This window comes from Nanorana parkeri, unplaced genomic scaffold, assembly GCF_000935625.1.
Source record: "Nanorana parkeri isolate BGI_ZX_2015 unplaced genomic scaffold, ASM93562v1 scaffold280, whole genome shotgun sequence".
Taxonomy (NCBI): domain Eukaryota; kingdom Metazoa; phylum Chordata; class Amphibia; order Anura; family Dicroglossidae; genus Nanorana; species Nanorana parkeri.
In genome coordinates, this window is record NW_017306548.1 from 1,362,474 (window position 1) to 1,378,668 (window position 16,195).

The window sequence follows — 16,195 nt, forward strand, 5'->3', positions numbered from 1 at the left end:
TTTTTCTTTTTTAAATACGCTGGGGGGAATTATAATATATATATTTTATATATTAGGGATGCACCGATAGTAGTATTGGTATCGTTGCCGATACCGAGTATTTGGGCGACTACCCCTACTTGCCCAAATACTCACGATGCCTATCCCGAAGCTGGAACTTCCAGTATCAGGAAGCCAGGCAGCGAGGGACCAGGAAGCACGGAGCCAGCCTCCCGGCCAATCAGGAAGTCGGGTGGCGTGTAATGACTCACTGCCAGCCTTCCTGATGGGTCCCAAAGATGGCCAATGAGGAAGCCGAGCAGCGACTCATTACCCGCACCCTCGGCTTCAAGATTGGCCAGAAAGCTGGCACCATGCTTCCTCATCACCTAGTGAAAAGGGAGCATGGAGCCGGCTTCCCGGCCAATCAGGAAGCCGGGCAGCGTGTAATGACTCGCTGCCCGGCTTCCTGTTACAGGTATCGGGCTAGGCATCGGAGCATATGGGCGAGTACGAGTACTCGCCCAAATACTCGGCATCGGCCCCGATACTAGTATCGTTATCGGTGCAGCCCTAATATAAATAATTGTAATTGTTAGCCACACTGAGAAAGGCAGGATAATATTATGTGCCTGCCAGACTCCCTGGTCATACATAGTTTCTTACAAAAGAGCATTACACATGCACAGATGACTATCTGTATAGAGTAAAATTATAAATTAGCAAGTTATATGAGACCGTGCCAGGTCGCCCTGAAATTATGAAATGTCAGTGGAAAGGGCAACAGCCTCACTTTAGTGCCACCCTGCAGCTGCTTAAAGCGACCGAAGGCGAGGAATAAGTAAGTGGGTAGCAAGCATCTGCTGGAAAAGGTACTTACTACCCAAAAAATAAACCATACCAAATGTGCAAAATGGAGAGGGGAACGTATTATAAATTGTCAAAAAGCTGAGTGAATGTCCACTTTAAAGTAGTATTAAACTCTCAAGCTTTTTTTTCCAAGAATGAATCCAGAAAAAAAATTATATCTTGTCCAGCAAAGAATTTCTTTACATTTTTGCCCAAACACTTACACCCATGTTTCAGAACAGCTCCAACTTTTTCAGCTGCACTTCCCTGAACTTCCTGTCCAGTACAAGATCACAAGGGACAGTCTCAAGCAACTCTCCATCTACTAGCTTGAAGAAGGGAGGAATGAGGAGTGAGGAGCAGAGATCATGGTTACCTGTGGGCAGACCTTCTGGTAATACTCCTCCACGGTCAGCGATTGCTGAGGACATGACGCCAGGATCTTGGCCACAGCGTCACACTTCTTCCAGTTGCTGGCGGCAGCTTCTGCATCTCTTCCCCCAGCGGTACCAACTTAACAAGGACAAAAAAAATGAAAAAAGACTTTGCTGTTACACGTAGCGTGCTATGAAGCTGATGGTTCTTAGCTATGCCTGTGAAATTACTACCTTTGATTTTTTTATATGATCAGATGATATGATGTTATATGAAAAAATCAACTCTTTTTTTTTCTTCTAGTAAACTTTATTATGTTTTCTTTTTTTATACCAGCTGCTAGGGGTAGACCCGTGGGGGGGAAAAATCAAGCTGCTATTACGACCACTGCCTACATTTACGTAGAGAATGACTTTGCCATTATAGCTTCCAATGCCTCGAAAAATACAACAATGAACTTCAAGCTGCTGTAGAACTACAGGTCCCATGGGGCATTGCAAGTCTCTGACAGCCACAGGCATGACTCCCAGAGGGAGAGGCATGGTGGGATTTGCAGTTCCACCACAGCTGGAGGGCAGGAGTTTGCTCGCCCCTGGTGTAAACCTACAGCTGGATGCAACATACTTGTTGAGTTGTCTAGTAAGGTCTTCCAACCTCACATGGCATATGTGCTGTAGAGAATGACCAAACAACTTCAGGTTCCAGTGAATAGGTGGAGGTCAGTGCTCTGGTGTGATGGATCTCTTTGCAGCTGTTGTGCTATTAATAGACCAAAAATAGATGATACGCTGCATATTTTTATGTATTTATTTAATAAGGGAAAAGAAGTTACCAAGTCATTTCATCCAGGCAGGCAATAAACATGCAGTCAGAATTTGGCCTTCCTATTACAAAGCCTACATACAATAACTCTGCATACCAAGTTTCAGGATAGGAGAGAAAGCATATTAGAACAATTTTTTTTCAACCATTTAACCAACCTCCAGCTCCTTCAAGGATCCCGCGAACCACGGCCTGGACACCTTTTGGTTTCATTAATCGCTCAGACAGCAGCTGCCCAGACAAGCGGCGCAGCCAGGTAGGAGCCGGGGCCCTTTGCGCTGAGGACGAAGCTCCTAAAGGACGTGGGCCCTGAAACACAATGTAATGTTTGTTTAGAAACAATTGGAAGAATAGGTCACCAGCACTCCAAATATTTAAAATGAATAAGTCCTTTTTATTGGACGATAGTGTCACAAAAGATCAAACAAGAGCCGACGTTTCGGGGCCGCGCAGATTTAGAAACTATGACGAGAACCAATACACTTTGAAAAAAATGCACTATGGGTACTGACCAACTTATTTTGCTTTTTGTGTTATGCGTTAATCAATCATTACCTCCTCTCCTGTTACACTGTATCGCCCTTTACCCTAAGACCAAAGACTCCTATTTCTCCCTACGTATGCAACTTTCCTCACTCCATCTTTAATGTCACCTGACATTGTTGTATTGTATAACACTTTCCGCAATCAACAACAGTCTAGAAACAGGGCAGCCCCCCCCCCCCCATTACATTGCTGTTCAGTGCATATACCTCTGTTACATTGCTTGCTGCTCAGTGTATATACCTCTGTTACATTGCTTGCTGCTCAGTGCATATACCTCCGTTACATTGCTGCTCAGTGTATATACCTCTGTTACATTGCTGCTCAGTGCATGTACCTCTGTTACATTGCTGTTCAGTGTATATACCTCCCTTACATTTAGGGATGCACCGATGCCTTGTACCGTGCTCAGTGCAAGCACAAGTACAGATACTTTTCAAGCTCCAGGACTAGACTAGAGAAAAATTCAAAAGTTAGGAGGCAGCTGCCATTGGTAAGGAGAATACGGGGCTCCTGGGATTTGTACATCTCTGTTTTAATGTATGATTTTGTTGTTATAAATATAAATAAACGGATGCACCGATACCAGTTTTGCAAGTACAAGTACTGATACTCGCCCAAGTACTCACAGATACAAGTACTGATACGTTTTTGTTTATTGTCATGTGACAGTTTTTCTAAAACAAAATCGACTAATGGTTTCAGGACAGTGGTGGAGTGCCAGAGCCAGGTCCCAGCTGCAACCTCTGCAACCCTGGTAGTTCTCATGAAAATGCCAAGTATCTGCACTGGTATCTGAAAAGTATGGGTGCATCCCTACTTACATTGTTGTACCACTTCACGCCATACACCATGCTGTACTACATATATATCACACCACTTCACTCCATACACCATGCTGTACTATATATATTTCACGGCACTCCATACACCATGCAGCACTACATATATATCACACCACTTCACTCCATACAACATGCTGTTTGACATATAATCTACACTGCTCCATCCTCTACATTGTGTTGTATGTCATATACGCCACATTGTACTAATCTATTGACTGTGCTGTGCAATATATACTCATACTGCACTCCAATCAGTATCCATTACATCCATTAAACACAGGCACGCTACTCTGTCCACTATGCTGTATGACATATTTTCCACTTCACTCTGCATAACACCCCAAGGCCAGCTTCCAGACAATTGACTGCATCAACTTTAAAGAGAGTTGAGGATAAAAATAAAAAAAAGACGTTCCTCCAAACGAAAACTGAGAATTACCTGTCTGGGTCCTCCTTGCAGGATTAAGAGTTCCCTGATAACAAGCGGCTGGTACAGTTGATCCATCAGACCTCTGAGAGCCTCCTTACATTGGACCCTCTCGCTCTCCGTCAAATTCTTAGTAGGAAAATAAAGTAGATGGGGTATGTTGTCACGTGACTACTTATTGTTGCACCAAATGATCAGCCTAATTTTATTCTTGTACCTATTCTATAACTGCTTGCTTGATTTTGTTTCTCTGCATGCTGCAGAGAAGGATCTGCGCTGTGTGGAAGCAGTGGTCTCTCTGCAGAGGTCAGACCTGCCCTCTGCTGAGTTACAGCCAGAACTCTCCAATCAGCAGGGACCATAAGCTTTGCTAATTGTAGAGCTACAGGTCACACAGGGGTGTGTGTCGGACGGCTGCAGAGAGATCACTGCTTTCACACAGAGAACAAGAGGTTCCACTGTGCAGCTGCTGGCAGAATACAGGCTTTTCTACTCTTTAAAAGGAAAATAAACTGGAACACATGGTGCACCTTTTGATTTCACGCACATGGAATATATTCAGCTGATTTAAACTGAAAGTTTAATTGGGTTTTAAAGACTGGCACCACACAAACTGATGCTTTGATTTTATTATGCATGGACATGTTGGATCACCTTACAACTTCCAATACCTCTCCAAGGATTCATTAAAAGATTCCCTGTAGTAGTTTGTTTTTCTGTCTCTTCCTACCAGGCCCCTCAAACACATAAAACTGACTTGTACATGAACTGTCCCCATCAATCAACGCTTATTTTCTATGCTCCTCAGCTCCATCTAGTGGCCACAATGTGGCATTTTCCTAATATTACATTTGGCCTGGAAAGAAAATATACTTACATGGCTATTACTTGTCTAGAGAAAATAATAAAAATAAAACATAATGAAAAGCTTACATTCTAGTTGTACATTGTCACCGCCAAGCTAAATCAGTTTGCAAATGGGACTTAAAAGGAGAACTATGAGGTAATTTTCGCTCAACCTCATAGTTCGAGCCGACCTGTGACAATGAAACTGTCACAGGTCGGCTCTATAGATCGGGAAGTGAGCAAACACATACCGTCGCTCATTCACTTCCCAATCACCTCCCTGCAGAGAGCGGTCAGTCACCACTCCCCGCAGGGATTCCCCCCTCCCGCTCCGATCCTCCAGCGCTGACTAGAGGAATGGATAGGGAAGGGGTCGGGCACAGCTGGCTCTGCCTCTAGATACGCAGAGCCAGCTGTCATTCACGCAGCTGGGTGGATCCCGACAGTATTGTCGGGATCCGTCCTGGCTGCGGTGCTCTTAGTATATAGTGAGCAATAGCCTGCTATATACTGAGCTTTGGTTCACGGGAGGTCATTAGAATATGTCGCCCCGTGACCCTTGAGAGAACTATGGGATAAAAAGGTTACCCCATAGTTCTCTCAAGGGTCACAGCTGGCTCTGCCTCTAGATAGGCAGAGCCAGCTGTCATTCAGGCAGCTGGGTGGATCCCGACAATATTGTCGGGATACGTCCTGGCTGCGGTGCTCTTAGTATATAGTGAGCAATAGCCCGCTATATACTGAGCTTTGGTTCACGGGAGGTCATTAGAATATGTCGCCCCGTGACCCTTGAGAGAACTATGGGATAAAAAGGTTACCCCATAGTTCTTTTAAGTTTTGAAATTATATTTTGTATACAATGTTATGATGGTACTTTGGTGTACATACATGTACTTATTGGGTCTTACATGATAGGATTAGATTACTTTCGTCATCCTGATGAAGCTAATTGTGAAACATGTTGATGCAAAACAGTCTCAATTTACCTTGAAGTACATATGGTCAAGTACAAGTTCTTAATGATATGTCAAGAACTTGGAGCACAGACACAGGAGCAGCACCAGGGCCTCTGACGTGAACCTCAATAATTGTAGTACAAGTTCTATAATTATTTACTGACACAAGATACTGGAACTTTAAGAGGTAATGTAAGTGGTGGTAGAAGGTAACATATATGTATGAAAAGAAACTGCTCTGTACCTCCTAAATATATTGTTCTTATACTTTTTTATTATCTTTGTAATATAAAAAATGTAATTGATTTTAATACTTATTTTTGAGCCAGCACCTTGAACGTGGCATTTGCACATCTGACATTTGTAATATTTAAACCAATCTACTAGATTAAAGAAAGTCATGAAAAAAATAAGGCACAGAGAACTGTCAAAGGTTATGGCGGTATTACAATGACTTTATACCTGCACTCTGCCATCTGTTCCCGGCTCTGCCTTTGTCTTGATTGGGCAATAACCCAACTGGCATAGTCCTGCCATGAGATCCCCCAGATGCTGCGTAAAGAGCAGGCTCCCCAGTGATGGATGCCGAGACAGCTCCAGTAAGGCAGTGCAGGTGATGTACAGCCTACGGGTGCGGACGTCAGACAAGTCACATGACACCATGGAACACACAAGGGCTCCAAATTCTGAGCGATGCTGCAGTGGAAGGCCGATGCCAGGCAGGAGATAGGGGCAGATTCCCAAAGAAACCACAAACTGGAGTGCTGAGTGGACAGTCTTCTGCTGGGCAATGCTGAGTGCATCTGGGCTCAGGGCTGGAGCAGCCTCTGGGGTCTTTAGGTTGGGTTTAGGGGGTATGAAAGAAGCTGCCAACTGAACCATACACTCCTTCAGACACAGGAGCAGCACCAGGGCCTCTGACGTGAACCTCCATGATGGATCTGCTCCGGCTTCGGAGCCTTCCTGTATAAGCTTGGTGTCCGCGAAGACCTTTGCCCGCAAAGTTTGAAGGTTCTCCAACGTAGGGGCGTTTTGAAGCTCCTCCTCCAGAGAGGCCACATTATGCTGCAATGTGCTGATTAAGGCAGCCTGTTTATCGGTATCCTGAGCAGCAGATCCAGGCTCTAAAAGGAACAAAAGAAAGGAATTTATATGTCACAAAGTCTCATCATGATGCTGAAAGAATAAGTGAACTTTTAAACAAAATGCACTTATCCTTTTTGCCCCCCACCCCTGGCCAAAATCCGTCCATCATGGTTCTGCTATTGTTTATATACAGCATCGCGATTCTCTCTCTGCTGCCCGCACCTGAACATTAGACCCCATAGACTTCTTTGGGGCTGGCTCCCTCCTGGGAGACAGACGCGGCCAGGAGAGGGAAACCTGCAGTGCTGGATGGCAGCAAAAAACAGAGTAGTGGCCCACAGATGTCGGTAAATTCGGATCTACGGGGGGGTGGTGAGTGTGATCGTTCAGGTCAGGGGAGGAGGGCAAAAAGAATAAGTGCACATGTTCTTTAAGGAAATAGTAGTTGGAGAATGGAAAAAAGGAATATTGTGGGTTGGCCACACACTTCGCATATGTTGCAAACAAAGGATTACATCTTTTTGTTGAGAAGCGATAAACATGCAAAGCAGAAGCAATCAGGAATCACAAACTGCCAAACATATTCAGAGGAACTGAAAACGTGGAACTTGCTGACCTGGATGATCAAAAACATTGTATAATGTACAGTATATGTATAGCTAGGCACGTGTACTGAGAGAATCTGGACCTTGTGATCTCCTTCTGTAAAAATTAATTACTGTTTAATTACTTTTCTACATTTTATTGAAGTACAACTGAAGGCTCCTGTATGACAAGTGCCAAATCCAGGAAATATGTACAGCAGGAGCATCAAAAGGAAAAAATCCTTTACACTGCCCGGACTGAGCCAAATCCTCCTTCATTTGTGTCTCAAATGCTCCCTCTCCCAGACACTGCAGCTCACAGTGGGAGGGTTTCAGTAGCACAGTTAGCTCTGCCAATCCAGAAATCACTGTGTGGGATTGGTTGTGGCTAGGTGCTGATTGACAAGCTATAACTTGGGAATTAAAGGTGACAATACTGATGGTACGCCCCCTGAAATGTCTTCCCATCCCACTTGTAATAGTAGTAGTGTATAGCAGTAGTGTAATCAGGCACCCGCTACATGATAGTGGTCGGTCAACTGTGCTCTGAATTCAGGAGCAGTGCAGCATTGTTGCCACTCCGTGACACTAAGCTGCATTAGGTGGACTTCACTGACAGGATCAACATCAATTTGTGGGAACTAAGAGAAAACTGTCTAGATGCACTTACAATTAAACTGTCATTAACATAGAATTACATTCTTTTTTTTTAACATATATTTACGGCTAGCAAGCCGTAGCTATATGCAAAAACATTTTTTAAAAATTAAAAAGTTACCAAATAGGTAAATACTTACCTGTGTCTCTGCCGCTCGCTCCCGGCTGCAGCATCCAGCTTCCCCGAACTGCCGTGCAGGAAGTTCTGGGCAGCCGCATGCGCAGATCATGCAGGAAGATCTGGGCGGGTGCATACGCAGTGCAGCTCACACAGGAAGATCCGGGCGGGCGCATGCGCACTGGAGATCATCGGCGGGGAGAAGAGGAGTGACTCAATAGTAGTGCACACTGGACAGACACAGTGGGACCCAAGGAGTCTGCACTGGATCAGAGACCTTCACCAGCTCTGGAGGGACTGCTGGAAAATACTGGAAGGAAGATGATTGGAATAAGAGGCATCACTTAAGGTAAGTCCCTACAGCAGGATTGGGTGGGGGAGGGGGGGGGGAAATAGACTTTAATGTCACTTTAACCCCCACAAAAAAGAAAGTTAATGCTAATAAAGGCCCACACATATTTTGCTCTGCCCTGCGGATCTCCAAGGCTCAGTTCCGGAACGTCTGGTCTAAGGCTTGAGCAATGCACCTATATTCATTGTGATGTGGATGGCCAGCCTCAGAATGAATCTCCCAGGGGGCCTTGTCCCGGCACTCAGCAATGGGCATACGTGCCCCCATCAGATTCTGTAATAGAAGCAGCTTAATGACAAAACTGGGTGAGGCTTCACATGCCAGCGCTGGCTGCTTCCACTTGTAGAAATTAAGAATGTGCCAAGTAAGGTGGCCACGCCGTGAGACTTACAGGGAGACCATAAAGGGGTGAAAACTCCCATCCCCACAATGGAAGCGCAAGATCAATCTGTTACAAATACGTATATTCACGTTTTATTGTTTTTATTGTTGTGTCCACATTTTTGTAAAGTGGGGGGGAAAGCTAGAATCCCCTCATTGCAGATTTTCCCTTACAATCGTAATTTAAAAAAAAAAAACAATTGCATTAGGGCCTAACGAACTTAGCCGAATGGAATTAAAAAGTTGAGTCTTCTGAATATTTGTATCTCTTCTGCGTTGTTCACTTTGTCAGTAAACCGTTTCACGCCCAAGGCTGCATTGTGACAATTGATGCTATCCCCCCAGCAGTGTACTGAGATTTACTATTGCCCATGGATCTATGGCAGGGGTAGCCAAACTGCAGCTCTCGAGCTGTGGCAATACTACAAATCCCATAATACATCTGCCTCTGGAAGTCATGCCTGTGACTGTCATAGTCTTGCCGTATATGACTTGTAGTTCCAAAACAGCTGGAGTGCTAAAGTTTGGATACCCCTGATCTATGGGATTGTTCTTTTGACAGTCCTGATGTGAAACTGATCATCAACTTGATGTTGATGAAAAATAAAATAAAGATTGGAGGGACAAAAAAAAACATTTTATTTGGGATAAACATTTTATTAAATTGTTCAGCCACGGTTCTGGTAATTGTATACCACTAAGAAAGCCATTAATAGGTGCGATACATTAATACAAAGCAAAACACATTGAAGCTTTAGGACCATCATGACAGAGGGGCAATTAACGGTTTCAGAAGGAGGTCAGCGCAAGCAGCCTGTGTACCTGTAATGGCATAGTTTCTTTAAACTCTTGAAATGCTCTCTGACCCCCCATTTCCTATAGTTCCAGTGCTAACATTTCATACACGAATTACCAGCCTCTGCCCACCTGCATGTAGCACCGTACTACACTATCAGTGTACAGTACAGGGATATTGTTATGTACTAGAAGTCCCAGCATGTCCTCCCAGCCACAAGTGCATGTTGGGAACTAGTCCCAGAGCCTGCCCTCACCTCTCGGGGTGATCAGTATTTGCAGAGCCTCTGTCACCTCAGACACGCTCAAAGCAACGGCCATCTTTCTACACCTAGAGTCGCATATCGATGACGTCAGGCCAGATGCTGCTGCTGGGCGAAAGGAGCGCGGCCTTGTGTGAGGCGTCACGTGACGCGCTGAGCCAGAAATGTAACGTAAAACTCCGGGAGATGACGTGCTCATTGACAGCAATTAAAGAGGACCTGTCAGTAAATCGGCTTTGCATGAGTGTTCATTGTTCCTAATAAAGAAACGTTGTTGGTGGTGGGTGGTGGATCTGAACTAGGGTTGCCACCTTTTCTCCAAATGAAGCCCGAACACTCTTGCGCCCAGCAGCAATTTGATTTGGGGAATATACAGGAGAGAGCAAGGAGAGACAGCCAGAAGAGAGCGCAAAGCGAGACAGCCAGGAGAGAGCAAGGAGAGACAGTCAGAAGAGAGAGCAAAGCGAGACAGCCAGGAGAGAGCAAGGAGAGATAGCCAGAAGAGAGAGCAAAGCGAGACACCCAGAAGAGAGAGCAAAGCGAGACAGCCAGGAGAGAGCAAGGAGAGACAGCCAGGAGACAGAGAGCTAGGAGAGATAGCCAGTGGAGAGAACAAGGAGAGACAGTCAGGGGAGAGAGTGAGGAAAGACAGCCAGGGGAGAGCGAGGAGAGGCAGCCAGAAGAGAGAGGAGAGACGGCCAGGAAGAGGCGAGGAGAGACAGCCAGGGGAGGGAGAGGGGAGTGAGGAGAAACAGCCAGGAGAGAGAGGAGAAACACTCAGGACATAGAGAGGAGAGACATCCAGGAGGAGAGAGCAAGGCGAGGAGAGACAGCCTTGAGAGTGAGAGAGGAGGAACAGCCAGAAGAGAGAGGAGGAACAGTCAGGAGAGAGATAAAGGGGATACAGCCAGGACAGACAGGAGAGACACCCAGGCAAGAGAGACATCCAGGAGGATGAACGAGGAGAGATAACCAGGAGAGAGAGAGGATAGACAGCCAGGAGAGAGAGCCAGGAGAGACAGCCAGGGTCAGGTGGCACCCCTACAAGTCTGCACAAGTGTCTGTCTTGTTGAAAAGTTTAGTGCATGGTGTCAGTGGACAGCTCCTCCATAATATGTAGCAGTGTGGGCTCCATTAATCTAACCCAATACTGCTGCACATACAGCAAATGGTCAGATATGATACCTCAGTATGATAGCAGAGGTGTGTCAGGCACACAGGAGCAATAGATGGGCTCCATATGGACAAACTCACATAGTGGCCCCCGGCTGCCTTCCACAGAATCCTCCTGAATGAAGTCCTAGTGGTGAAGTAAAACACCTCGGAGTCTTTCTCCAGACTGCTGTATCTGCTGCTCATGATGCTCATGCTGCTACTCCACGTCACCTGCTACAAATTGTCACACCGAGTGTCAACAACACCTTCCACCTGGCCTGGCTGCTGTTTACATCTCATGCGGATAGTATACACAGCAACATGGCGATAGTCTGGTGGCCGGTCTCCAGGGATTACCATTTCATGGAGCTGAGCGGAGCCCGGCCAGGTGAGCGGAGGAGTTGTACTGGGAAAACTCTATTAGGCCTCATTCAGCTTAGAGTCGGCCCGTACAGATCCGTGTGGCGTGCATGGCCGTATCGGGCCGTTCACGGGAAGGAGAGGTGCTGCGTGTGATTGTACGCGACAGCCTGTTCTTCCCTATGGGAGGACGTGGCCCTATGCCGCTGTACGCTCACCCAAGCTGCAAATCCGTGCGGGGGCAGGTGTGCTCGGACACAGACAGGATGAGCCACAAAATCAAATATCTCTGCTTTCATCAAATTGTTAGTAATACATCATAGGTGGGAAGGAACACAGAAAGCATGTGCAATAACTAAAATGACCACAAGATGGCAGCACATGAACCAACTATAATACTGTTCACAATACATAGAATAAGGAAAATAGTTATATAAATTCTCATCTCACATTAATGTGAATATTAACCATGATAGGGATGTCCCGATACCGATGCTAGCATCGGAATCGGGCCCGATACAGGGCATTTTGACGAGTACTTGTACTTGGACCTGAAAAAGTGGCATCGGGACATCCCTAAACCATGACTATGAATTGTTATATTTTATGCAACTCTTATGGCAGCAAAAATTCCATAAGTGACCATGGAAAAGCAAAGGGCAGCCAACACATTTCAAAAGCCAAAATCCCCATTCATCAGTGCTTTAGCAATGTGTCAAGAGCGTCCAATAGGCTCAAACGCAAAACTCCTGGATAATAAGAATCTTAAACTTGGAGCTTAATCGGTGGGTAAACGTGTCTGTGTCAGCAGCAGAGCAGTCCAAATAGCAGCCAATAAGAAACGTCCACGTCACCCAGATACACATTGGTATACAACACAGGGCCACTCTGCAGTCTAGGTGATAAAAGACTCAGGACCCTGTCATAAGGGAAATATGGGGGCTGGCAATGCTTAGAATGTTTGAAAATGTTAGTTGTCTGCCTGTGTCTGGCTTTAGACTCAGAATAAGCATGCAGTAAAGCAAATAAAGAAGAAAAGTCAGAATTTCCTAAAGTGATAATAAAGTCAGTTTTTTAGCTATTTAAAAAGCTGATAATGGATGCTGCTCCTTGATGTTTAAAAGTTTCAGTTTCCTGCAGAAATAGCTGGTAACCCTGAGCACTGGCCCTGATATCCTGTTTTAGGATGGCTGCTGTCCCTTGCAGGGTCCTATTGGCCACTCTTCTGTGTTCTAGTAAGCTGTGTCTCCACAAACACACAAGCACAGCACGGCAAGCCTACTCTCTGCTTAGATTGTAAGCCCTCAAGGGCAGGGACCTCCTTACCATCTTGTCTTGAATTGTAATGTAATTGTAATGTCTTACTTATATTGTAAACGCAAACTGTTGGCACCATATAAATCCTGTATAATAATAATATTTATAATCAGCAAGAAGATCAACACTCCCAGAAATGGTTTCCCAGCAGACTTCTCTGGAATATTGGAGTGGTGCTCTTGTGGTGCAGACACTGGAGTCGGTAGCTATTTAATTTCTTGTCTTGCTGATATACTTCTTTCAGATTTGATTTTTTTATGACAGGGTTGCTTTAAGAGACATTAGGAATTTGTTTGCCTGATGTTAGTAGAACGAAGGGGAAATCCAAGAAAAACCTTTGTGTGGCTTACTCCATACTTAGTGCTCACTTAAAGGAGAATTATTTATCTTCATTCATATATTATTGCCTTCTGCACTCTGTATAGAACTAGATCTAGAACTGGAGAGTCCCGAGAAGTGTATTGTATTTCCCTTGTTTTCTGCACTGGCATTGACTTCATCTTGTAGGAAATTACATCTTCCATAGTATTTATTAATGTACGGTTTATTTATTTCCATGACATTGTTTAGCCTTGTTTGCATTCTTCCGGGCATAATTTTTTAGTAATCACATTCAGCATTTTTTTTTTCTGTGTATAGAAATAGAAAGTGATCTTGGCGTTTTTGGGTGTTGGTGACCACTGCTTAGGCAAGGACCTAATCCCAAAACCCTGATCACATCTGTTCATGAGGACATGTCAAATGTGAAAGCTTAAGGGTTCAAGGCTTCTCCAGGTTTCTATTGGAATCGAGTAAGTTGGGTTGTTCACTGAGAACCTAGGATTGCTGTCAAACCCTATTCTGACCTGCATTTCATCTGTTTTAGGTGGGTTTGGCATTCCCATACTGGTACATTTGACCTGCAGTTGACCTGCTTCAAGTGGGTTTTGCATTTCCATAGACTTGTATGAAAATGCAAATCCTCTTTGAAGTGAAGAGAAGCCCATCAACACCGGCCCTATATAACTCATGTGTTTAATTCTGCATCCTTTCCAGTTATATCCTCTGTACACTCTGACACTGAAAGCCATTGACCAGGAAGGTGCGGGGTATGAAACCACTGGCAAAGCTGTGATCACTGTAAAAGAAGCCAACGACAATCCACCGATATTCAATCCCCTTTCAGTAAGTGTGAAAGCAGAATTACTATAAAAAGAGACATTGTAGCACGGCTTAAAGCTTTTATAGAACTGCTTATGTGGACATAAGGTCCATATTCGTAATTACATTTGTACAACTTGTAATAGATCTGCCATGTTGAAATATGTCCAACGTCAACCTATCTGGGCAGACATGCTGGACTCATAGTCAGGGCCGTATTTACTCTCTCTGCTGCCGCAAGGCCGGGTTCCTCATTGCGCCCCCTCACCTGCAAAGCCCTCTCAATGAAGAATGGCAACCAGATGGCGGGGGGTGGCAGGGTTGGTTTTAATTTTATCTTTATTATTTTTTTCTTTTTTTAAACCACTTTTTATCATTTCTTTTTATTTTTTTAAACTTTTTTAATTTTTATTTGTCTTTTTATTATTTTATAATTTTTTCATATAATAATTTTTTACATTTTAATTATTTCTTATTTTTTACTTTTTTTTTATTTTTTACTTTTTATTTGTTTTGTTATTTTTTTCCCACTTACCTTTGTTGCTATCATACAGGAGGTAACAAGCTGCTGTGTGATAGCATTTGGAGGTGACAGGTTCTCTTTATTTACCCTGTCAGCTCCAATACAGAAGTTGTAGCACAGTACCCTGCTGGAACCCCTGAGACAGCTGAGAAGGGAAGGTAGCTCTCCCTTCTCAGTGGTTACATGGAGCAGAGCGGAGAATGGACGTTCTCTGCCCAGCTCCCTGCTCTTCATCATTAATGAATGTGCTGGGGGCTCTCGAAAATCATGGCGGGAAGGGAGAAGGCCAGCGGGGAGAGGCAGTCAGGTGAGGTAGGAACAGACCTTAGAAAGGGGGTGGCGTGGGGGGGGACGGAGCTGCAGGCATATAACCAGTGATCTCGACAACATTGCTGGGATCACTTGTACTAAAACACCGGCTTGCCAGCTGTACATTTAGCCCTGCTTGGCCGAAGCAGGCTAAATGTAGAAAAAAAACTACCCGCCCAGCGGCTGTGCTGTTCCTTTATTCCCTGCTGTCCCAAGGCACGGCCTCGGTTGCCTTGTGGGAAATCCGGCCCTGCTCATAATTGACAACATCATGTAAATCCTGGTGCCCGTGTATGATAAATGGTATGGTAGGGGCTAATCTATGTTAGACATTTGTGAACACAGCCAAAAACCGGACAGGCCCCAGAATTTACATGGTTGTGTCATCTCTGAGCTAGAATCTCAGTCTAGAAAGTAGAATTTAATATCAGTCCAGGTCTGATCATAAAATATGGCTTCTTCAAATGTGATAAGGTATTGATAAATCTGATAGGAATGAAAGTTAAGGCTAGGAGGTGTTCTGCAAAAATGACAACTGGTCGACCATGGAGTAATTTGAACATTAAGGAGCCGAACATTTTTAATTACAGGAAAATATTGTTTTGTAATAAATCTGAGACAATATTAAAAGCATGTGCTCCCCTGAATGTTTGATAGAAGCCCGAAAAGTCCCCTCTTTAAATCTGTGATTGTATCAGTTTGATAAGTGCAAGAAAATACCTGTTGATCCTGCCAGAAATCCTATCAGCTGAAAACCTCCTGTACTCTCTGCCTGTGCTGCACTCTTATCAGTTCCATTCTTCACTGTTATCTCTGAGGACTACAGGGCCACTCCCATCTATTTTATAGGGAAGAGAAGAGGAGGTTCCTGTGCTCTTGTCCTAGGGTGACAACGCTGCCTCTGCATAGATGCAGTACGGAGAGTGAGTGTTGTCACCCTAGGATGGAAAGTGTGTGACTGGAGGGATCATTAGGTGAAAATTAATGAAAAAAACCCTGATAAATGGAAACGAATGCAGCCACCACATCTAAAGGTTAGTAAGCTGCAATATAATACATTTTTGTTATAGTGTTTAGATACGGTTTAGTTGTCATATGGCAGTGGCGTCACAAGGGGGGTGTGGCCTGTACCCAGGTGACACCATTGGAGGGGTGACACCAAAATGACACTCTGAAAAGTCGGGCACTCGGTCATGGACCGAGAGCCCGACAGTTTCGGGAGAGAGGAGGGCAACCGGCGGCATACCTTATCCCGCCGGGTGACTGTCCCCTCCTCTTTCCGCCGGCGTCCATCACCAAGACAGCTGCCCACAGGTATCACTAAGGTAGCGCACGTGCGTGGTGATGTCATGCGCATGCGTGATGACGTCACAACGGCGCGTCACCCGGTAACGGAGTGTCCCCTCGGGACGCCCCTATATATGGGAGGCCTTTTTCTATTATTCCTATACATAAAACCCACTTTTTGTCTTTTACAGGTGTCTGGAGTTCAGCTTAAACCAAATAATTGTTT

The 16,195-nt window shown here is 44.8% G+C and overlaps 1 protein-coding gene across 1 annotated transcript in view; it reads right to left on the reverse strand.

The window, feature by feature from the left end:
• Positions 1-9,941, reverse strand: part of TANGO6 (transport and golgi organization 6 homolog) — a 55,725-nt gene extending 45,784 nt beyond the window's left edge. The window contains exons 1-5 of the mRNA XM_018557332.1: positions 9,873-9,941; positions 6,105-6,766; positions 3,853-3,969; positions 2,184-2,334; positions 1,205-1,341 (exon numbers count right to left, since the gene is read on the reverse strand). Of these exons, the coding sequence (XP_018412834.1) occupies positions 1,205-1,341; positions 2,184-2,334; positions 3,853-3,969; positions 6,105-6,766; positions 9,873-9,936 (1,131 nt within the window). The 5' untranslated portion in view covers positions 9,937-9,941. The remainder of the gene's footprint in view (positions 1-1,204; positions 1,342-2,183; positions 2,335-3,852; positions 3,970-6,104; positions 6,767-9,872) is intronic.
• Between the last annotated feature and the right edge of the window lie 6,254 nt (positions 9,942-16,195).